The sequence below is a fragment of the Typopeltis vanoorti genome, chromosome 21, assembly GCF_054136105.1.
Source record: "Typopeltis vanoorti isolate ZY-2024b chromosome 21, IOZ_Tvanoo_1.0, whole genome shotgun sequence".
Lineage (NCBI taxonomy): Eukaryota > Metazoa > Arthropoda > Arachnida > Uropygi > Thelyphonidae > Typopeltis > Typopeltis vanoorti.
In genome coordinates, this window is record NC_143569.1 from 80,828,968 (window position 1) to 80,853,498 (window position 24,531).

The 24,531-nt window shown below is 33.8% G+C and overlaps 1 protein-coding gene across 2 annotated transcripts in view; it reads right to left on the minus strand.

The window, feature by feature from the left end:
• The window catches only part of LOC150095038 (uncharacterized), a 68,790-nt gene that overhangs the window by 4,585 nt on the left and 39,674 nt on the right, over positions 1-24,531 (minus strand). The window contains exon 5 of one of the 2 annotated variants that reach the window (XM_090411379.1): positions 16,566-16,645. In XM_090411379.1, the coding sequence (XP_090267505.1) occupies positions 16,570-16,645 (76 nt within the window). In that variant the 3' untranslated portion in view covers positions 16,566-16,569. Of the gene's footprint in view, positions 1-16,565; positions 16,664-24,531 lie in introns of both variants that reach the window. The other variant, XM_090411377.1, reaches the window with a different exon arrangement.

Genomic DNA, 24,531 nt, shown 5'->3' on the forward strand with positions numbered 1-24,531 from the left:
TGTAAAAATAATCATAATTTAAAATTCTGAATATTTTTACGTATTGTTTACGTTAGTATGTTTATTAGTTTTGTTTTCATAACATGCATTGTCGGCACTTGTGATGTACCCGTTATGGAAATTGTTTTGTCAAAAGTGATATGTAAAGCAGTTAAAAAGTTTATGTACTTACCAGATTTGAATAGTTGAATTACTTTAAAAATTTTTATAGTAGTTTAAAATATTAAGTTTTGTGTTTTATGAACACATTCTCTTGTCGCTAACGGAAACAACCGTGTCAGCCATTATACAGTATTTAGTTTCTCGCTTGCCATTTTCAAGGAGTGCGCATGCTCGCCGAGAAGTTTGATGTGTGATTGACAGCTGACAAGGAAAGCGTTCAGTATCTGAGTAACAGAAATAAACAAGAGAGCATTCGGAAGGAATTTAGAACACAGGCCAGCAGATATTCAGATTCAGAGGAACTTGAGTTTTTTTTTATGTGACAGTAGGAGGAAAATTAATAGTATATTCCAAAAAAGGAATCATGGAACTATTAAGTTTCAAAGTGGAATAAGTATTGATAAATAAAAGGGAAATCTTGCTATAGGCGTTTTAAAAGGAATGTTGGAGGAAACGCTAATTGGAAGATTTACAGAAGATTCCAAAAAGGGAATCGTAGAACTGCAAGTTTTTTTTTAAATGGAAGAGTTAAGACTGTCAATAAGCATTAGTAGTGAATAAAAGTAAGAAATTGCTATTTACGTTCTAAAGGAATGTTCGAGAAAACTCTGATTAGGAAGTTTCATCTGTATTAAGGACGCTGGATCTAACTATTATTTCCACTAAAAAGAGAGAATTAAGTCAGGAAGATTTTATGTGTGCTACATGAGTGATGAAAAAGGATCCTGTGAAAATGAAGAATAAAGTCATATATCTTCGGAAAAGGGCCTTGACAGAGAAACTGGCTATGAACATTTTGTCGTGCAAACAAAGTGTTTAGTCTAGTCTTAAGGTAAGCTTATTTTTAAAAGGCCTTGGATCCAATTAATTTGTAGTTAGTTATGTAATATTTGTTTGAAGTGTATATATATTGTTTTTGTTATATTAAATGTGTTTATTTTGTATTTAGGTCTTGAGTCAGTGATTTATTTGGATCCTGAAAGAAATAGTAAAAAAGAAGTCATTGCAATCGGAGTGAACCCTTGTGCATATATATAGGTACACTCGGAAATAAATTAAAAATAATTGTTGAAAAGAGATCATCTCTATAGATGATATTCTGATAATATCCTCTATATATAAACTCTATATGAACATCTGAAAATTATTAACAATAGCAAATTCTTATGCTGTTCAACTTGAGTGTTTTTAAGTAAAATATGCAAAAATTTCACAGAGCTCTGGTGGTATGAAGGCTCAACCAAATGTTTACATTTCTTTAATAATAATAAAACACTTATCATATGTATCCTCAATTCAAAGAACTAACAAGATAATGAACAATAATGCATGATTAAGTTTGCATTATTACTAGCTTCCTATCAACAATTTTTTTTCCAAATTATTCTTATTTGCCAAGTGGTTATATATATCTAAAATTAATTATTGTTAAAAAGCTGTTGTAACAACATTAACCATGTGTGCGAAGGTTTCTGTGGTTTAGTAGTTCGAGAGATAGATTCCAGTATTGAGATCACATGTTTATTAAATACGAACAGGATACTTGAAAACCCGAGAAGTTTCGTAAGTCGTATGACTTACATCATCAGGGGTATTGGTGTATAAAAAAAGTTAAACACAACTAACAAAGATTAAATTCATAGTCCATTAGATGTTTTTAACTTAACACCGAAATAATTGAAACATTTGTTACTGAATGTTGTTCCAACAAACATTCAGTTATACATAAAAACATCTCATCAGGTTCCTTCTTTTTTTTTCTGACCACTTGGAATTCATACATGGAATTCACATGGATTGATTAAAAAAGAAAGAGAAGTAATCATATTAATATTTTGTACACTACTAAGAAAACGTAGAAATGGAGGAAAGAGATACTGCAAAGGAAGCAAAGATTATCATTCTGAAAAATTATTAAATGCAGTTAAGAGTATTTGTGTACGTAAAATAATAAGTAAATCCTCTGATAATGAGTTCAAGGCTATCAATGAATCAAGACTTTCATGGGAGAGATTACTGCAGACAAGTACTACCATCTCACAGTCCTAAATCCCAACAGGTTTATATCACCTCTAAAACAGTGTAATTAATATATAATATAGTCTATCTTTTTCAGCTGTTGAGTTAAAAACTTGACTTTCCAGGAAGGAAACCTATCTGAATGTGTCAAATATCAAGTAACTTGAAAATTGACCAAAGAACGGTGTAAAAAAAAATTCCCTAGTCAGTGACTAACAAACTTATAATGGTCTTTGGGCAGTCTAGCACTATGGAAGCAAGCACTATTGGGCTATTTGGAGTTGCAGTCAAAGCAATTTAGGCTATGAGGCTAATGTATTAGGTATGTTAATCCCATATGTTCTTCTGGCTTACCTGCCTATTTTGCAAGATGAAAAACCCAAGTTTCAGGGAGGAAAACCCAGCCATCTCCATATAAGACCAGCTAACTCACTTCAGTGTCTTTCTATCCAAGGGATATTGTCAGTACTGGAACTACTGATGTGTGCTTGTATGCAAGTATCAAATACTTGTAAAGCCATTACTATCATTTTTGGTGTATGGCTGAAAGGCAGTATACCAGAAATCATGGATAGTTCAACATGATTATATTTCATGACTCCCAGTCAACAACTTTAGTTAGGTATCTGATTTGATCAGCTCTTACATTTCAATCTTCAAACTCCTAGTTACATAAACTCATCTATATATATCTTCTTCCAGGTTTATTCTGCTATTTTTTTTTCAAACATTAGTTTTGCCAATCTTTCATTTTGTTTAAATGACCATATCATCTTAGATTAACACTGCTTGCACATTGTTCAAACATTAACAATATTAAATTCTTTTCTGATATTAATGTTCCTGCTTGATGCCATCTGTTCATTCTCCTAATTTTCCTCAGAATTTATATATTTGTGCCTGCTAATTTTGATAATGATTTCTAACACAACTCTTGGATTCATAAGCCAAAATCGGTTTGAATTAATTTATTCACCAGACTTCCTACCATACCTGCTTTATTTTAGTAACTATTTCCATATTTAATTTGCCATCTTCACTAAAAAATCACACCTAAACAACAAGAAAGAGTACAGATTCACTTTCCTATTTTTGTAATGTTAGTCATTTTACTGCTTATATTCAACACTAGATTTGTCAGCAATTATTACATTCACGCCAATGAGGTGTGAATCGTGCTTTCCTGAGGTGCAGCACATTAAAAAATGTGCTCAGGAAAACACAATTTTACAGATAAATTTTTTGGTAGAATTTCATTTATAAAATTTGTATCTGAACTGTCCTTAATGTATAGATAATCTCAAATATGTCATGTTATCTCATTTCATTATAAAAAAACTAGTTGTCTTTGAAAATTTGCATTACATAAATCAGTTGATTTCTACACCTAGTGAAGTATATATGAATGCCTAACAGTATTTAACTTTTTTTTGAAAATATCATCCTATATTATCTACAAAATAACACAAGAAAACAAATCAAATCATTAAAATTGGTAATTCCTCCCCTTCCCCTTTTCTTCCTTGGAAAAAAAAAATTGCATGTGTGCAGTATAGTCTGTGGGGAGGGGGGGGGGAAGGTATGTATGTGTTTTATTACACAGAGTCATTTTCATTCTTCAGAAAGCACATGTTGTGAGTAAAAATACATTCATTCCCAAGTGAATAAAAACAAATTCTATATTTTACAAAGAGAGGACTGCACCTGGTATTTCCAACAAAATATCAGGATATCTGAGACACCCATTATTATTACGATATCAGAATGGCTAAGGGAAAAAAAAAAGTAATGAAGGCAGAATTCTAGAACATGTATAATTTTGATAATGATCATAACTGTCCTTTGTTAGAAATAAATTCTGCATCTGATGAAGAATAAAGTACAGTAAGTGAGGTATCTGATTACAGATATTTATTTTCTGCAAAACAAACAGAAGCTGGGGTAGCAAGGCAGTAACAATTCAGGAGTACAGCAGAGATGATGTGCATTCTAAGTTTCTTACCAATAATGTTATAGATTTCATGGTATGAGAAATTAATACATGCATCAGTGCTTGTCTACCACCAGAAATGCAAACTCCAGACTAAAAAATAAAATTAATCAAAACAACCAAGAAATAAATTTTTGGAATCCTTTTACTTATCAGAATTATATGCATTCCTAAAATATGTTTATACTGATCAAAGAATGACATGCAAATTCAAGTATAAAGAAATCAATGCACAGGGGCAGAATTTCAGCAATTGCCAAAGTATTGGCATTTTTGTAATAATGCTGTGGAGACTAGTGATCATTTGTATAAAATTCAGCAAGTTCAATTCAATTCTATAACAAGCTGTTTCAAACTTTAATTTAAAAAAAGCAATGTTCCAGAAAAAAAAAGAGCTGTAATTGATGAGAGCATAATTCCTTGATATGGGAGGCTGTTCTGTCTACCATATATTCCCAGCAAAACTTACAAATATGGCACTGAAGTTTACAAGCTCTCTTTACCAGCAGCTACACAGAAAACATCTGTGTATGCAGGTAAAGGTAACATGGCGAGGGGTAAAGACCATGCTCATTCTATCACCATGAAATTGCTTGATGGTTCATTGGATAAAGGATGGATTCTGTTTGTTGATAATTTTTATACATCAGTTTGGAATTGGCTGAACTTCTCTCTAAAAGAATACTTTTCTGTGGAATTATCAGGAATAATAGAGTTGTTCTTCAGATAGATATTATGAAGATGAAACAAAATCAGGAGAAATTATAGCCATGGGAAAAAAAAAAGAGGGAGGGCATTAAAATAATGAAATGAATGGACAAAAGATCGGTAACTATGTTGGCAACTTGTAGAAATCACTATGTATTATTACTGAAACTGATCGAATAGAATAGAATAGATGAATGACTACATGAAACTAGATGCTGTGACTAGTTTTAATATAGCTAAGAAAGGTTTCAATCTCTCAGACTAGATGGCATGTTATTACTCCATTCTCAGAAAGCCATCAAATGGTATAAAAATTTGCTATGGAGTTACTTTTAAGAACATCTCTTGTGAATACATGAATTATTTACAAAATAAAATTCATCTCCAAAGAAAATATTTCCTTCCCACAATTAAGAGTTGATCATAAAATAAATTCTAAAACTGCATAGTTCAGGCCTTCTGAACTATGCAGTGCAGCCACTGTAAGACTTTTATACCACCATACTTTAGCATTTCTGGTCGAATATCATCTACTCCTGCTGCCTTTCCACATTTCAAGCCTTTGATGGCTTTTTCTACTTCAAGTATGGATATGTATTCCTGACTGTATGCCTGTTGAGTGTTTTTTTACCACTGTGCTATCACTGCTTGTTTCATTTAGCAATTTTTCAAAGTAATTACTTCACACTTCAAGGATATCTTTTTCTCCCATTTTCATGTCACCTTTATCATCTCTAACTCTGTTTACTGCACTCTTTCCTCCATTTCTAAGCGTCTTCAGCAACCTCCAGAATATCTTACCACCTTCTTGATATTTATTTTTATGTTCTTGCCAAAATCCTCCCATGACTTTTCTTTAGCTAGTTTTACACAGTGTTTAGCTTTCTTACATTTGTCTCTGTATTCTCTAAGAGCACAAGCTGACTTATTTGCCAGGAACTTTTGATATGCTTTTTTCTTTTCCTTCACTACCTCTTTACCTTCCTGTGTCCACCATGGAGTTCTGAGTTTTCTATCCTTGCAGAACTGGCTGAATCAATCAGGTTTTCTTCAAGGTTTGCCACTGAATCTCCAAGGTTTGGTTCTTGTTCTCAAACTCTTTCATTTTTTCCTCAATAATCTTTGTGTATATTTTAGTCTACAGTTCACATCTGAGAGCTGCTCCACTTTTATTTGCTTTAAGACTTTCTTACATATCATTCTTTTCAATATGAAATTCAATTTTATCCTGCTCAAGACTAAATAGTGATCGCTTCCAATTTCAAATCCTCTGTACACTCTAGTGTCTTGCACTAAGGAGAAAACATCACTATCAACAATAACATAGTCAATGAGACTTTTCTTATTCCTTGCCTCTTCTCTCCATGTGAATTTGTGCACATTTTTATGTTGGAACATAGTGTTAGTAATAACCAGTCCATGATCTGAGCAAAAATCCAACAGGTATTTGCCATTATTGTTAGCTTTTCTCCATTTTCCCAAAATATTTTTGTATATCTGACAATCACTTCCTGCTCTGCTATTTAGATCCCCAACAAGGACCAACCTTTCCTTTTTCATTGTGTCAGTAGCTTTCTCTAGAGCCTCAAAAAATTCCTCCACTTCTACCTTAGTAGAACCTTCTGTGGAACCAAAGGCACAAATAAGTCTCATTGTCCAGTTCCTCATTCTGATATCTGCCCATATCACTCTGCTTGATATTGACTGGCAATCAAGAAGATTAGCCTTGTATTTAATAGTCGACTACTATAGGTACTCCTTTTCCTTGATTATTATTGCCTAAATATAACATTTTGTATTTATTGCTCAGAAAGATTTCACCAGTTTTTGTCTTTTTTGTTTCAGTCATCCCTATAATGTCGATCTGGTACTTTTCTAATTTCTCAGCCAGCTCCATTTCTTTGCCATTTAAGCTTCTTATGTTGATAGTACCAATCTTGAACTCTGGTGATCTTGAGTTGGGATGTGTTTTAGGATTTATTACAGTAGCTGACTTTTCTCTGTTTGCTCTAGTTCCTTGGTGAAAACAACAGGGGCCTTGTTTAACCGAGTGACACTGCAGCCGGCACGAAATTCTGTCATGTAGTACCATCATTTTAAATTGTGGTTTAAGCCAATAAGAATACAATCTGGTTGGCTAAATTCCAAACTGCCAGCCCATCCTTGTTTGTTCAGTATCCAGGTAACAGAGTGCACCACGAGAAGGTGAGGATTGGACATTAGTTCAGAAGTCCTGATCGGTTCTCCGCATTCCTTTAATATCTGGAGGTCTCCTCTCAGTTATACAGCTTTGACTCTTAGGTACCTCGAATATTATTTAATTTTTCCAATATTTCATCTGTCACTGAGACATCATCAAGGGTACAACAAAGAACCCACCTGGAACAAGTAACAACTGGAAGCTGAGGATCAAATAAGGCAAAGCATCTGTCAAATCTGACAGCTCTACAGACAGAAAAGATGAAATCACATGTGAAGAGTAGCTTGCATTTTATTGAAATGGTAAAGGATTTAGGGATAGTCTAACTGAACACAGACTATTCAAACATTGCATGGAAAATGCTTTATTCAGATTTTAGAATAAATATTGGGAACAAACAGAAGGATTTGCCATGGGTTTCACTCTGTCATCAGCCATAGCAAATCTTTTCATGGAAAATTCTGAAAAGAATGCTATTGAAAATTATCATAAAAAACCAAAAACTTGGTTGCGTTATATCACTGCTTGGTCAGGAATAACAGGCAATTTAACTCAATTGAAAGATTATCTGAACAGCTTGCACCCAAACATTAAACTCATTCTTGAACTGAAAGATCATAAAAAAGATTGATGTTTTCAGTATACAGAAAACTAACCCAACTGGAAGATTTTTATATGCTGCTTCACACCACCATCCATTAATAAAGCACAATTAAAACATTATGAGTCAGAGCTACAGCATTTCAAGTACATTAGGAAAAAAAAGGAGTAAAGACGGCATTTACTCTTTCCTCAATGGATACAAACCAAAGATGATTAACAAACTTCTTTGACATATAAATTATTTTTAAAGTTGTAACAGATAAAACTACTATTTATTTAATTCATGTGATTTATTTCGTTAATTGTTACCTTATTATAAAGAATATTAATAATTTTGCAAGGTATGATACTTTTCGAAGCACTTAGGTAAAAGTAACAGTATCAAACATTTTTTACATTGCCATGTAGTCTCACTTCTTACATTATGCTTGGCACATACATGCTATCTCTTTGCTGGATGTTGCTTTTTTATCAGTAGGTGGTACATGTTCAGGGAAACGTGCCCAATTTTTTGCCTGCAGTCTAATTGGGCAGTCCTTTTGCGATGGATGTCCACGGGTACTATAATTAGGTAAAGATATATTTGACAACATATCTTCTGCTACGTTCAAACGGAAATTGACTACTGTTAGTTTTGATGTATTGGGTAGTTTGGAATATAAAACATAAGCATTGTAAACAGCGATATCCATCAAATAGAAAAATATTTTCTTGTAACCTTTGACGCATTTTTGCATAATTGGAAAACCAAGTAGTTGGTCTTGCCTATCGACACCGCCCATTCCGCAATTGTATTCAAGAACATATTTAAGTTTCATTACTTTTTCTTCATTGCCCCTCTTACTTCTCCTTACTTTTCCTGTATCTACCATTTCTTCTTTTGAATGCTTTGTGCTTATCATGTAAACATCCTTCTTATTGCGGCAACGTAATGACAAAATTCCTTGATAAAATAAAGTTTTTGATTCGTTTTTTTTTATTTTATATGTCGTCAATTTCTTAGGCATATTCTTGTGATTTTTTCTAACTGTCCCCACAACATTTGTACTATTTTTTTCTCAAGAAATAAAATAATTCTGGTGACGAATACCAATTATCTAAGAATAACGTATATCCTTTTCCTAAAATAGGTTTGGCCAACTCCATTTTGAGATGCAGGTGTATCGCTTCCCAGAATTTTATCCTTTCCTGTATAAATTTTGAACTTTGAACAATATCCAGAGTCTGATCCACATAGCTTGTAAAATTTTATCCCAATTCGTGCTCGTTTGCTAGCAATGAACTGTACATAATTTAGTCAACCTCTATATTTCATAAGGGATTCGTCAATTACTACATTTTTATCTGGTGTATATAATTGCTGAAATTTATTATTCGGGTAGTCGACTATATTTTGCACTTTACATATTTTGTCGTCTTTCTTTATTGTTTCATTATCCACAAAATGGAGAAAATGAGATATAGCCAAGAAGCGTTTACGAGGCATAATTTTTGAATATATGGGTGTCTCAACCACAGCTCTCTTTGACCAATACGTCTATATTAGATTTTTTTACCTGTGACATAATTATACATAATGCAAAATATGCCTGCAATTCGTCACTTGTTATTGGATACCATTCTTCAATCTTTTTAGTAATTTCCTTGTTTATTGCTTGAGCCGCATATCTATTAGTTTCTGTAACTATCGTGTCAAGAAATCATCGCAAAGTATTTGTTTCAAAACAGAAAGAGGTGTCGGATTTGCACCAAATCTTAGCAAAGCAATTGCATTGATGCCGGGAATTTCCGTAAATAGTTTTATAATAGGAATATTTTCCTTTTCTTGCCAATTCCATTCATTTTCTGTTACATCGGAATCATCGCTACTAGACGATATCAGTCTCAAACATTTACGAACATTGCCTTGAACCGAACTTCCACTGCTACTATCGCTATTGTCACTTGACAAGTCAAAAATGCCAACACTTTGATGATATAAATTTGTCTTGCTGTTTTTATCCAAACTGTCCTCCCCGCTTTCAATATCACTTTCGGCTAACATATTATAAATATTTGCAATCATATTAGGGATGATAATAAATTGCAACACAAACTAACTAGTGAATAGAGTTTATATGCATATATATTCACTGCCTAATACCCTAAATTCATTTGAAATTGATGCGAACTTCGTAACATCTGCAATAAGTCAAAATCAATGTTGGTGCAATAAACAAAATACGTGTCACAGACGTCTTTGTATGTTAACTCTAAATCCGTTTGAAATTGATTCGAACTTCGTAACATCTGCGATACGTCAAAATTAATTTTGGTGCAATAAACAAAAGACTTGTCACAGATGTCTTTGTATGTTAACGAGTTAAGAATATTATAGACAATGTTGCTTCACGATCACAAATTTAAAGTGATCCACATCATCCCATGAAAAAAACAGGATTTTAGAAAATTCACTTGTGGCATTTGTTTGAACACGTAAAAGACATTGAGAAAAGAAGACAACAAGATCAGGATTGGCCTTCCCCACAACAAACACAGGCACCAAGTAATTTTTCTTGCTAAACTATTAATGCTATATGTTGATCATAACTGTTTTACAAGAAAGTTGAAAGAAGCCTCAGAAATGCTGCATATATCCACATTATGTAATAAAAACTAAGGTTTAATCCAAGTTTGGTCTTCTTTCATACAAAATCTAATAAGTGCAGACCTGGGATATGACACATGTCATGCCACAGAACAGCAGCAACTAGCATTTTTCCAATGCATACATATTAATTAACCCAATGGTTTTTTTTCCAGGTCACATGTCAGGTCACAATTCTGCTATGTATTAACTCTGAAGTTCTGATAACGTCTGCTATGTATGATTAATTTTTTGTATTCTTTTTATACAATTTTGTACCCCTAATGATGCAAGTCTGACAACTTACAAAACTTATTGGGTTATATTTTACTAAACCTGTTTTATGTTTGGAAAGATGGTCTCAATACTAAAAATTAAATGAAGAAAACAAAGGAGTGTGAATAAAGACTCAACGTAAGACCACATTATCCATGGGTTGATGCAGTTAGGAGTGCTGTAGAAGATCAAACTGTAAGAACTGATCATATAAGGAACCTGGCAAACAATTTAAGGAAACAGTCATGAAAAACTGTGTTACAATACCATGATATTTGGTATATGCCCTCACACACCAGAAAAATTATTTACTCGACAATGAAAAGGTTGAAAGCAACACTATTGTAAGTTGCTTTCAACCTTCCTACAAGCATAATGCTATTCTGAAGAAATATTACTTTAGCAAACTATTCCTGTGTCAAAATTCTCTATAATGAGAGCAGTATTGTATTACAAAAAGATAAACAAAGTTGAGGAAATATGGATTTTTATGAACTTCAAGTGAATAATTATTAAAGAATTTGTGTTTTGCTTCTTAGATATGCAAAGCATTGTATGTATGTATGTATGTATATATATATATACACATATACACACACACACACACACACATGGTGTGACTGTAATATCCCTTATTTTGATCAAACAGGTAAATCTATTGAATTACGTATAGAGGAGCATAAGAGAGACATCTCTTACAAAAGAACATGCGCCAGTGCCTTGTCCAGTCATGTTCTTTTCTCGAACAATCCTGATGATGAACACCAGAGTCATTCAGTCTGCTGGGATAGAACCAAAAACATCTTTCGTTGCCATGATGAGTTTGAAAGAAAAATTGTGGAGTCCAGAGAAATCATCCTTAATCATGAACATTTAAATAACAATTTGAACTACAACCTCCCAGATAGCCATTCTGCTGTTGTTCAGTACTGCGTTCACAAGAGACTGTAAGCACGCCGCATTCACCAAACAATGCCATGATTGAAAGAACAACTTAAATGTAACTACAAAGTTTTTTCATGTTAATTATGTACTGCAATTTTTTCCTGTGTTTCTCAGATTTTTAAACTTCAGTGTTTTTATTGCTGTTTCCTATTTTTAAAAGACACCTGAAGAAGGCTGTCAAAAGCTGAAACTAGTAGTATGTTATACCATTAAAACCTTACAATTATTCTTGGTTTCAGTCATTACATTCTCTTTATACAAATATATATATTTTAGTATCATCATGCATGCAGTTTCTCAAAGAATAAGACATAAGATTTTAGGGTATGATAAAGAAATGAATGGTAAGAGCTAGAATTAGCAAATCTGGTATGTATATTGTTCTTATAACTTACAGCAGTGAATTTCCTTTTTATCATAACTTAAAGCAATGAAAGCATTTGGTTGAAAAATTTACATGAACAAGAACAGCTGGGACCATCAAGTTTGAAATGCAGCTTCACTCACAAAGCTTAAAAGTTGTCTGTTAGAAGTTGTGTATTGCTTTCTTTAGTTAGAAATAATCAATTTAGATAGTTTACATAATATCAGAAATGCCACATGCAAACTTAGTTCACCACATATAGAATTTGTTTTTCTCCCTTTTCTGTTTTATTACTTTTACTAACCTTTCACCATAGTTCCTTTTTCTACTATTTTGACACTTACAATTAACATTTTCATTGTTCAGAAAATAGAAGCCAGCCAAGCTCTCCTTGATGATTTATTTTCAAGTTTTTATAATAACATGCAAAACTGTAGGCTATTTGTTTTCAAATGAAGGTTAACCAAAATTGTGACACATAAATTATGTTTTATTGAAAATCATACTTGGCATTTTTATACAATATTGAACATTATGCATCACCTCCATCATCCTTTCAAAATTCAGCTATTGTATAACATTGTTCAAAACAGTGGGGGTATACACACATAGAGCAACACAACATTTGTGACACATATCTGCTTTTGCTATTTTTCTTCACTTCAACTGGTGTTTGAACAAACATGCAGCAATACACAGTAGGATTTCTTTTTTTTTTTTTTTTTCAGTGAAGGATAAACCAATGTTGGGAAGTTTCTTCCTTTTGTTTTAGTGGTGTTCACAAGGTGATGCACATTCCATTAGTAGTTGCTCTGTGTATGGAAGTTTTGAAAACTTTCTCTTATGAGAGTCTTGAAAATCAGCAAGTACTATTGTTTTTTCCTGTTTTAACTTTGTGCAGTCTAGGAATTTACCATATATTATCGCGTATGATGTGATCCAGGTATAATGCAAACTAGAAATTTTGTTTGAAAACTAGCTCTAAAATGCCATGTCCACGTATAATGCAATCTGTTAATCTTGTTCCATAACATTATAAATAATACAATAAGAATTAACGAAAGAAATATTTATTTTAAAACAAAATGTCAAAATCCTTTAAATTCTTCTTCATCTTTTGAGTCATCAAACATTTCATTTATAAATTCATCTGTAGGGATTGCATCATCAGTGTAGCAGTTGTCGTCGTCTTCATGCACTCCATTTTGTTGTGCATCATCCTCACTTTCATATATGACGTGATCTTCGGATCCATCCATTGAATTACTTATTCCATATTTAAGAAATTAGCGTTGAACCATTTCAGATGGTATCGAATCCCATGCTTCTTTAATCCAGCTGGTGACTAGGGTGATCTCAGGCTTCTGAAAATTCCCACCCTTTGTCATCTTCACCAAACCAGATGACATCCATTCTCTCCATTTTTCACATAAGTGATCTTTAAATGGCTTATTCAAGCTGACATCCAGCAGCTGCAAAACAAAAGTTAGACCACCCGGTATGACTGTTGGGTCTGTATGTAGCTCATGTGCTTTCTCTTTGCTTGCCTCTGTTAAATGTGCCCGGAACATATCCCAGACTAGCATGCTTTGTTGATGTAACAAGCTACCTGGACGTATGTTCCATACTTGATCCAGCCACAATTGTACACCTTCTTCATCCATCCAACCTTTCTGATTGGCGCGAACAATTACACCTGGTGGAAATTTCATATGCTTCGGAATTTTCTTCCTTTTAAAAATTGGCTTTAATTTGGTTCCGTCTGCCATGCATGCTAAAACAACAGTAAAATACATTTCTTCATGTCCCGTTGTTTTTATGAAGACACCCTTTTTCACCAACTGAGTTTACTGTTCGATTCCCAGGCATATCAAAGTACATGGGCATCTCATCCATATAGCAAATTTGGGAAAATTCATATCCATGACACTTCCGTACTTTTATGATAAATTTATGGAAGGACTGCACTTTTTCTTCAAGCTACTCTGGTAACTTCTGTGCAATTTTTGTTCGGTGTCGTAATGTTAATGCTTTGCGTTCCATAAATCTGTTGCACCACCCAGGCGAAGCAAGAAAAGATGAAATACTTGATGTGTCCTTGAATTTATCATTCTTGAGTTGTAGAGTTCAAAAACAAATTACATTTCTTGTTACTATAATGCCATCTTGTCGTTGCATCAAAATCCATTCATTTAGCTCTTCTTCGAGTTCTGGAAAGGATGCTACATCTCCATGACGGTCACATTTCGTTTTGGGGATTTTTTCAAGACTGTCTTTTTGCTTACATCAAAGTCTAATATTACTCTCTGCTACACCAAATTCTCTCATAGCAACACTGTTATTATGTTCTTCTGCAAACTGCATGATATGCAATTTAAATCCTGCTTCAAAAGATGAACGTTTACGTTTCTGTTGGCTCATTTTCAGGCTAGGTTTGTTTAACGAATAATATTTAAAATGAACTGTGATTAAACCGATATACCTAACTGTGCTCTATCATTCGGCGACGGAGCGCGCATCGTATCTGTGCATAAAGCCAGTAATGTAAGTAGATTTATGCACAGATACGATGCACGCTCGGTCGCCGAATGCAAGTGGGTCAAGTAGATTTGGTTGCATAGGCATTAGGTAGTATATATTGTGTATGCAAGTCTAATAAGATGTTATATTTTTTAGGATCCGCATATAATGCGAACCCCTAACTTTAATTAGTATTTTTTACCATAAACTTTTCGCATTATACGCGATAATATATGGTAGACATTTTTATGTGCAGGAAGTGCAAAAAGAACCTTCTTTACCACTTCAAGAATGTACCCAAACATATAGCAGTACTACTACTACTCATTATGTTTGACCTGTCAGATGCTCCTAGGTTCTTATTGTAATCTACTGCACAACAGAACTTCATTATTGGGCTGATTGGTCTAACTGTCTCCCTTTCCTGATGATTTCATGACTTTTGATCAGCAAGCATGTTTCCCCTACTTTTACTATCCATGAGAATACAGACTTTGACACTGGCCGAGAGATTCTTCTACTACACCCTCTGTCCAAAAAGAAACTGAACTTTTCGAAAATAGAAAAAACTAATGGCGTCACCTGTTGTATCTTTTTGTTGTCAAAAGTGGCAACCTTCATTAGTGTTGTGTCAACTGTTTATGACATTTGTTTCATTAGAAGCCGAGTTATAATGCCAAGAGTGACAGTGTGTTGTGACGAACAGTTGGAAAATGAGTTTCAAACAGAGAGCTGCAATTGACTTTTGTGTTAAACTTGGTAAAAGTTTTACTGAAACGCATCAAATGCTTCTAAAAGCATACGTTGATGAATGCTTATCCTGTACTCAAGTATACGAATGGTTCAAGCAATTTCAAAGTGGTCGTGAGACACTTGAGGACGATGAAAAGCCGAGCAGTCCAATAACTGGACTGAGCGAAGTTAACATCCAAAAAAGTGCATGATTTCATCAAAGAAAACCCGAAATAGTCCATGAGATTGATTGAAGATGAATTGGGGATTCCAAAATCAACTGTGCACAACATTTCATTTTGACCGAGAATTTGGGCCTTCATAAATTGAATACGCGATTTGTTCCCCACAAGTTGACCGATGACCAAAAAATGTATCGAACTGAACACTGCAAGGACCTCATTAAAACCACTCATAAGGACTCAGACTTCCTTGAAATGATCATTACTGGTGATGAAACGTGGTGTTTTGAGTATGAGCCAGAAACAAAGGTGGTCTGTGCTCAGTGCCATAGTGCTGAGTGGAGACCACCAGAAGAGGGCATCCAAAAAAAAAGTTGCTTGGAGAAGTCAAAACTAAAGACAATGCTGATTTGTTTTTACGATTCCAAGAGCATTATCCGCAAAGAATTCGTTCTGTCTGGCCAAACGGTCAATGGTGAGTTTTATCTCAAAGTTTTGAAGTGATTGATAGCAAGAATATCGTGACGACCAACTGTTCGTCAAAACACATTGTCACTCTTGGCACCATAACTCGGCTTCTAATGAAACAAATGTCATAAACAGTTGACACAATACTAATGAAGGTTGCCACTTTCGACAAGAAAAAGATACAATAAGCGGTGCCACTAGTTTCTTCTATTTTTGAAAAGTTCGGTTTCTTTTTGAAGAAACCGAAAAACAGAGGGTGTATGTACACCAGTACAATTTTCCTCCAAGTTACAAGTGTAAACAGTGTACTCGAGTCAAACTGAATTATATAACAAATGTCACTACATGTATGCAAATTTAAAGTCGTTTCAGCAGAGGATGCATGCCTATTGGTGGAAAGGTTAGCAGAAAAAGTACTTGGTTGCTAAATGCTCTCCAAGGTCTAATTTAGATAAAATGTATACTATAACCTGTATGAATATTTGTTTCATATTTTCAGTTTTCCTTCTGAATTTATCATAGCTAGAATAAACTATATAATCTATTTGTATGATTTAAAATAAAAAAAATAGAAATTTATACAAAAAATGTTTGCATTAAAATCTCAAGTCAACCATTAATGTTTCACAATTCATTTTCTGATCTCATGCATAGTTATCTGCTTCTGAGGATATACAAGATGCCAGTGCCAATTATAAAAATAGTTAACATTTACAGATGAAGCCATATGAAATAAACCACAATTTTTATTTCAAAAGCATGACAGTTACCTGTCTAAACAAAATCAACATCCATGACTTCTGTCTGCTTTCTATTACTTCCACCACGTCCTCTTCCTCTACCTCGGCCTCTTAAAATAAACAGAAAGCTTCTTTAAAATTAAAACTGTTTAAATTTTACTTGCATTAAAAATTGCTTACATAAATAACATTTTCTTTATTCATAGAATTTTTAGTCAGTGTATCAGGTGCATCTTTGGTATGGCTGATTTAAAAGATAAAGCAGTCTGCTATTTAGACTTATAACACAGGTCTAAATAGCAGAGGGATTAATAATGTAGGTATAGTATCAAAAGCAGCCAAGTCTAATTATAACAATTATATTATATTATAACTTATGGATCTCTTCAGACTGGTGAGTTAGTAATGTTTCAAACTTTTCTTAATACGGTCTTTTCATAAGAAATGTGGTAGTGTGTTAGCCAAACCATTCTAGTTTACAATACTTCATGTATTGTAAACTAAAATGTACAGTGTTTATGTGTTTCTTATTAATTCTGTGATGAACCAATTGACAAAAGTAAGATAAATCAAAAGTCTAAGGGAAGTGATAAAGATCAACAAATGCCAAGAGAGGAAAGTTTTTCTTCACAGAACTCAAAAATGAAGAAAGTTTCTGGACAGGATGGAATATAATTTGAAAGTCAAAAGTTCTAAGTAACTTGTAATGTGTTCACATTCCTCAGATACAGGGGATGTCCTGTCAATCAGCCTCTTTTTGAGTTGATGAAGATGGCATGGTTCTATATTTACAGTCTTGTTGAAAGTATCATAAAAACTACTGGGCAGAAGAATAAATTTTGTGTGTTCAACTACCTTGTTGCAATAAAGTAACATGGAACAAAGAGAATAAGCTTCATGGATGAGAGTCCTTATTGCCAACATGATGATTAGATAGACAGCACTGAAAAATATTCAAAAAGGCTCAAATGTAGAGTGATAAAAGTTTTACAGTGACTATACTGCATAATTCAGACGACTGGAATAGGGCTCTCATAGTATCTATCTTAAAGTGGCAAATAAAAGTGATAACTATAGAAGAATTTCCCTGCAAAGTATTCCAGGTAAGATTTATGCAAGTATATTTGAGAAGCTAAGAAAAAAAACTGAAGAGAAACCTGAAGAAAAAGGTTTAGACCAAATATGATCTATCAGGATAAGATTTTTACTTTAAGACAGAGCTGAGAAATCATTTTTAAATATAACAAGGATCTGTAAGATTTGTCATCATCATCAAATTCTTGACATATACCCTCAAGAGATATACAGGATATAATAGTACTACATGAAAAACTTACATCACCACTAACTTCCTATCTACAATTTTCCTCCAAATCAATCTGTCAAGACTTCAACATTATCAGATCTTCTATTTCTGTCTTCTAACGCACTTTTTACTGTATCAGTCCACCTCTTGATGGTCTTGTAGACAAATCTGAGCTGAACAAGGGACCCTGTAAATTTCAGAATTAGAAAGAGAGAGAGAGAGGAGGAGGATATTTGTCTTTTAGAGAGGCTAGGAAAGAATTTAGTTTACATACTGGATAAAAAGAAACCTGTAGGTCAATAAGGCAAAGAAGTCTCACAATTTGCACAACATATTTTCAACATTTTTTCTTTTAAGCTTTCTCTTATTTGATACTGATATGTTGATAATGTTTTTGCTGTATGGAACTATTCCTTAACTGATCCTCATGAATTTCTTGGGAAAATTAATTTGGTAAACCCAAGAATTAGATTTACAGTTGAAGTGGAAGATAAGAATTGTCTCCCATGCACATAATAAGATATATTCTAATGTTTTTTTTTTTAAATAATGAACTATCATTTATCAGAGCTACTTTCATCTCTAATGGTTATAATATAAAAATAATCAATAAAATAATTAATAATAATTATAGTCTTCATCCTAATCCTCCTCAAAAAGAAATTCCTAGAATTTCAATTCCCTATACGTTAAAGGATTATCAATGAAAATTGCAAGACTTCTTTGCCACACTGACATAAAAGTTTCTTTCATCCAGTAAGTAAACTAAATTCCTCCCTAGTCTCTCCAAAAGACAAATATCATTCTCTCTCATCCTGGAGTTTTCCATAATTGTTATTATGGACAGATGGGTTGTTTGCTCAGATTCATCTAGAAGAACATCAAAAGTCCAATAAGTCTAGTTTAGCCAGTCATAGACTTAGCTAGAAATTAAAGATGCCAAGAAATTATATTCTTGGTTTAATCCTTTATCCAAGTGTAAGCAAACAAAGTTTGCACATGAAGTAACTTCACGACTGGGCTACTTGTATATAGAGGCTAATGACTTACTTCACATCACTTGCCTTAGTATTGGGATATTAAGGCAAGTGATGTGAAGTCATTAGCCTCTATATACAAGTAGCCCAGTCATGAAGTTACTTCATGTGCAAGCTTTGTTTGCTTACACTTGAATAAAGGATTAAACCAAGAATATAATTTCTTGGCATCTTTAATTTATAGTATAATCAAGTGAAACAACTTTCAACAGACTTAGCTAGCCTTTTGGGAAAGCATCCTAAGTAACACTCCTCATTCCTTTGTTTCATAAAACTAATTATTTAAATTTATCATCATCATCATCAAATTCCTGCCATGTATCCTCAAGGGGGTGTATTTCTTTGAATTCTAATAGTTGTAGATAGAGTTATTGTCCCATTGATAGCACTTATATTGTCACACACTTGCAATTTAATTGTTTTTATTGTGTAAAACTTTCAAAAGGACGTGTAGGATATATTTTGCATGAAGAAGCTTTGCACAAGATGGGTGCTGCACATGCTCAGAGCAGATCATAAACACACTCGCATGAAAATCTCTGAACAGTGCTTAGATGTTTTAACAAGAATAAAACTGATTTTGTGCGTCGATTTATTACTATGGATGAGACTTGGATTCACCATTATACACCAGAATCCAAACAGCAGTCAAAACAGTGGACAGAAGCTGGTTGTTCAGCACCAAAGAAGACAAAGTCAGTTCCATCAGCAGGAAAGGTCATGGCATCAGTGTTTTGGGATTCTAAAGGCATTTTGTTTATTAATTATCTTGAAAAGGGTAAAAGAATAACCGGGGAATATTATTCCGATCTTTTAACCAGACTAGACGGAAAAATTCCTGAGAAAAGGTCTGGTTTGCAGAAGAAGAAAAAATCATCTTTCATCAGGACAATGCACCTACCAACAAAAGTGTTTCGGCAATGTGAAAATTAAGGGATCTGCACTATGAATTGTTGGAACATCCACCCTATTCCCCAGATTTGGTTCCCTCTGATCTCTTACCAAAACTAAAACTCTTCCTCTCTGGTCAGCGTTTTTCTCCGAATCAAGAGGTGATTTCAGCTGTAGAGGGGTATTTTGCAGATCTTATTGAGAACCACTACAGGGATGGGATAATGGTGCTGGAGCATAGCTGGAACAAATTAGTCTTAAGGGAGATTATGTTGAGAAATAAAAATAATTTTGAAATTATAAATTCATTTTTTCATTGTTAGGCCGAAAACTTTTCAGACAACCCTTGTAGTACTATCATATCCTGTACACCCCTTGAGGATAAATGTTAGGAATTTGATGATAATGAGAAAACCTAGACATCCAACTTTTGCATCACCTCCTCACAATTAACAATATGGTATCATAAAAACATTCAACCTTTGTTCTAACCAGGTTTCCCACCCAGCTCAACTCTATTTTATTTGCTATAACTTTCTATCTAATGGCTACAATGCCAAAAAATAAAAAAAAAAAATTAAAAAAATAATTGTTCTCCCCCATTGTACACTTTTCTCAACGCACAAATTATAGTGCTATTACTATTCCCTATATCCAGGGCATCCCAGAAAAAATAGCTAGAACGTTTAAAGAAATATCTGTGCACTGCTTTCACACCTCATATAAAGCTGGCTGATTCACATGAAGTTTGAAAGCAATTACATAAAGCAGATATTCACTCTAAGGATCCCTTCCCCATTCCATGTATGCACTGTGTTAGATCCTGAATGGAGAGATTTACAAGTAAATTCTTTATTCAGAATTTAACATAATAAATACTACTAATTAAGGAGATATCTGCACATCAGCTAATAATTATGAAGTATTATTTTATGTTATGTATTAATGTGTAGTCCATGTGAGCCATATAGTGAGAGTTATTCCTGCATAACTGAAATGAGAAGCAGAGAATTTTGTGTCAAAATAGTAAGAATTGTGTAAGGGAATTGTTAAGTTATTTGTAATTCCCATTAAGCTGTCTAGTACATTACGAAATTCTGAGAAAAATTATAAGTAGTAATCCGGAATAATCGCGTATAATCTGTATGAGTTGAGCATAGCGATGGAGGCTATACCTACGCGGAAAAATGACGTCAGAACGGCTACCTGGAATAATGTAACCTAACAGGTTAGGGAGAGTATAGGATCACCCAAGGGGCATGAACGATGGGGTTCGTGAGTGACAACCACATCGAATAGAGGGCGCCCAAAGAGGGTGAATAAAAGACGAAGCGTGCCATTGTACAGGGCTTTTTCTTCTTGGGTTCCTGGATTCGAGTTTTAGGAGGTTTGTCAGGGAATTCGTGAGAGAGCGGTGGATTGACTATGGTGATGATAGATGGCAGGTTCTTTTCTTGAGAATGCTTGAAGATTTCCAAGTGGAGCTGATCGCGATATGACAGCCTATGCGGAATCAAGCCTTAGCAGAATGTCCCACTGGAGAAAGTTTCCTGCGGAGTGATAGACATCATGTCACAGTCGGAAACAATTAAAAGAAAAGTGTAGTGCATCACCAGGTGTAAAGATGGCCGAAGAATATACAGTAAGGTAATCCAGATCTATGAGATGGCAGCATGAAATCTGAAAGGATCCGGTAATGTAAAGATTTTCATTCTATGTTAAAAATCGCTTAGAAGAATAAGAAATTTGTGTATACTGTAACTTAAAGGACACTAGTAGAGAACTTTTAAGTGAGAATTTGATCGACTTAATTAAGACTCTGTGGAACAAACAAGAATTGTTGATAGGCAGTATTTTGATTGAGAATGGCTAGGCTTGCTTAATGAAATTTAGAATTAAGACAGTTATTGGTAGAGTATTAATGAGAGTGTTCAATGCGTGTTCTGTGAATGACTTGTGAAAGGAATTATATCCTAGTAGTATTATGCTTACACTTAATCTTATCCTTTCGTAATTGAAGGATTTAGCACACTCAGATTCATTGTGATTTAGTATGAACCTTAACTTAGAGTAAATTTTGATCCATTGAATATTTGAATTTTCTTAACTGTAAATGTTTTATGTTTTTTCCAATAAACATGTTTTGTACCTTATACCTGAGTTTATGCTTGATTACGAGTTCAAATCACCACTTATGAAATAGAACTTTTTGGCGGGAAGGAATTTAGATATAATTGCTTAAGTGAGATTCGAGTCACGACTGCTAACTGAATCTGCACAGTGCTAGCGTGAGATTAATTATTGTGTCTATCCCTTTTGAATTTAGAATTATTTCCCTGAACAAGAGTCTCCTCTGTTATAGGATGTTGGTTGGCGCAGCATAATAAAAATTTTGCCAATATCCAAAGAGGAGATAAATCTGAATTAATATTTTAGGGGCACGAAAGTAGATTAGAAGGAGGGCTATTTAGAGGTAGAACCAGATATAATATAGAAAAAGCAGCGACATAACAATAGAGCAGCAGGTAGGACTTAAATTGAGTAAGGTTAAAATAAGAAAGGATTAAATCAAGAAACAAAACTAATTAAGTATAAAGTAAGTATAAAATCCATAAATAATAGAACTAACAACTGAATTCCTTGTTCTTGAAATGTACCAGATCTGCCTTGAAAAACACAAGAAATGTATCGCTGCCATAACTAGAGTCAGTCAGGTCTGGCTGACCATGCCCCTTAGATATTTGCTGTTCACTTTGCTCAGAACCAAGTGAGAAAAAACTGTTATGCTTCACAGCAGCAAATACAAACTTGAAAGGCTTTATTTTTTGAATCAGCGATTTTAAAAAAACCAACCAAATTGAAATATAGTTGTTTGAAACTTTATTTCGATTTGGTTGGTTTTTACTGTTTAGTTCTCAGAATTTGTTTTCCAAGATTTGGTAAAGAGTAATTCTGAGCCCGTCTACCTGATAGCAAAGGTTAGCTAGTAGCATATATAGAAGATACCCCTCTTATGACTTCAGGCTTCTGCTCTCTAACATCTTCCACTTATTGTTTATGTGTTTTTATGTGTTACTACAACTTTTATGTTGTATCTCAGATGATGACAGAGATGAAATATTGGAACTATTAAACTTGTATTTAACAATTGCACAGTGCTGGTTTCATTCCATTAATCCTAAAGATGGCATAAACGAGCATCTAAGGCTTAAATACACATTCTGGGAGATTTCTGTATGATCTGTAAGACTAAAATTAGGCATATATATGGAATTTTAAAACTCTTAGAAATGGAGTAGAAAAGAAGAGTATCTTTCATTTCTTTTCTTTCTTTCTTTCTTTTTTTTTTTTTTTTTTGAACATGAAGCGGGCTATTGGCATAATATGTTTATACTTGGATAGGCTAGTCAAGAAGTGAAAACCGATCTTGGATGTTAAGTGGAATATTATCAAACACGAGGGAGAGCGATGCATGTCCTTTCTTCTGGAAAATAAGGCACATTTTGTTTCGGCAGAACTAAAATTCACTCAATTATCAGTGGAAGAACATCAGTATTTAAGTCATTGGCCATAAAATATTTGAAGCACGAGTCATCTAATCACTAAGGTTTTATAAATGAAGAAGAGGAATGGGTATACTCTCATCAGCAAAGCTATAAATTACTGGATGTTAGTGAGAGAAGATCACTAATGTATAGGAGGAAATGTGTAGGTGAAAACACAGAGTTTTAGGATACTCTGGCAAATGATGGAAAAAATCAGATGAGAAAGAATATCTACCATGACATTCAATGAACAACTGATTGTTTATTGCATATCAATTCATTTAACAAAAGGATAAGAGGGAGAACATAAGATGGCAGTTTGTTAAGAAGGACAGACTGGATCAAACTTCTTGGAAATATCCTTAGCCCACCTATGGTATGAATGTACTATGTAGGCTTACAATAAAACCATTTGTGATGGAAGCCACATAAATAAATAAAAAGTGACCAGATAAGTTTCTCCAAATCTTTTCATGGTATGTGTCAAAAAGTGACTAAAGTTAACAAGGTGGTCTGCTATAGAATGTAAATGATGGAATTCATATTGATAATCTAATTAACTGACGGATCTCTAGGTAGTGAAGAAGCTTGTTCTTGATGACTTTAAACTTTTGAGAATTACTATGCAAGGGCAATGGGACAATAGTTTAATGATTGACTTTTATTTCCTTTTCAGGAACAGACTGGATAAAGCTTGCTTTTATGCTGTTAGCCAGTTGAGTACAACAGGTTAAGGCAATAGAGAATGGATGTCAGTTCTGAAGCACAAGCTTCTAGTACGACTGGAAGGACACCATATGGGACAGGAAACTTATTATTGCCAAGGAATTTTTTTTTTTTTTAAATCCTATGAAAACAATCTGAGAAAGCATACTGTTAAGAAGTATCTGGAATAGGAGAGGATTTGCCTTGATCCTCTAAACAAGAACTGGAGAAGAAGACTGATAGCAAGAGGTCAGTCCTATCTTTGGGTGATGTTACTATTGTTCTATTAGAAGGAAAGAGAGGTAGAAGTCACTAATGCAGAAGTTTTGTTAAACAGCTTTGGTAAAAGGATCAAAACCAGAAATCTCAATTACCATTTGAGTAGGAAATAAGCTTAGTGCATTTGGTCCTTACAAAGTCTACTTTATATCTGTTGATTATTTGCAGCCATTACAAGCCGCAGCCGAGTCAGAAGCCAGTTTGAAGATTAAAGCTTGGTTTTTATTGATTCA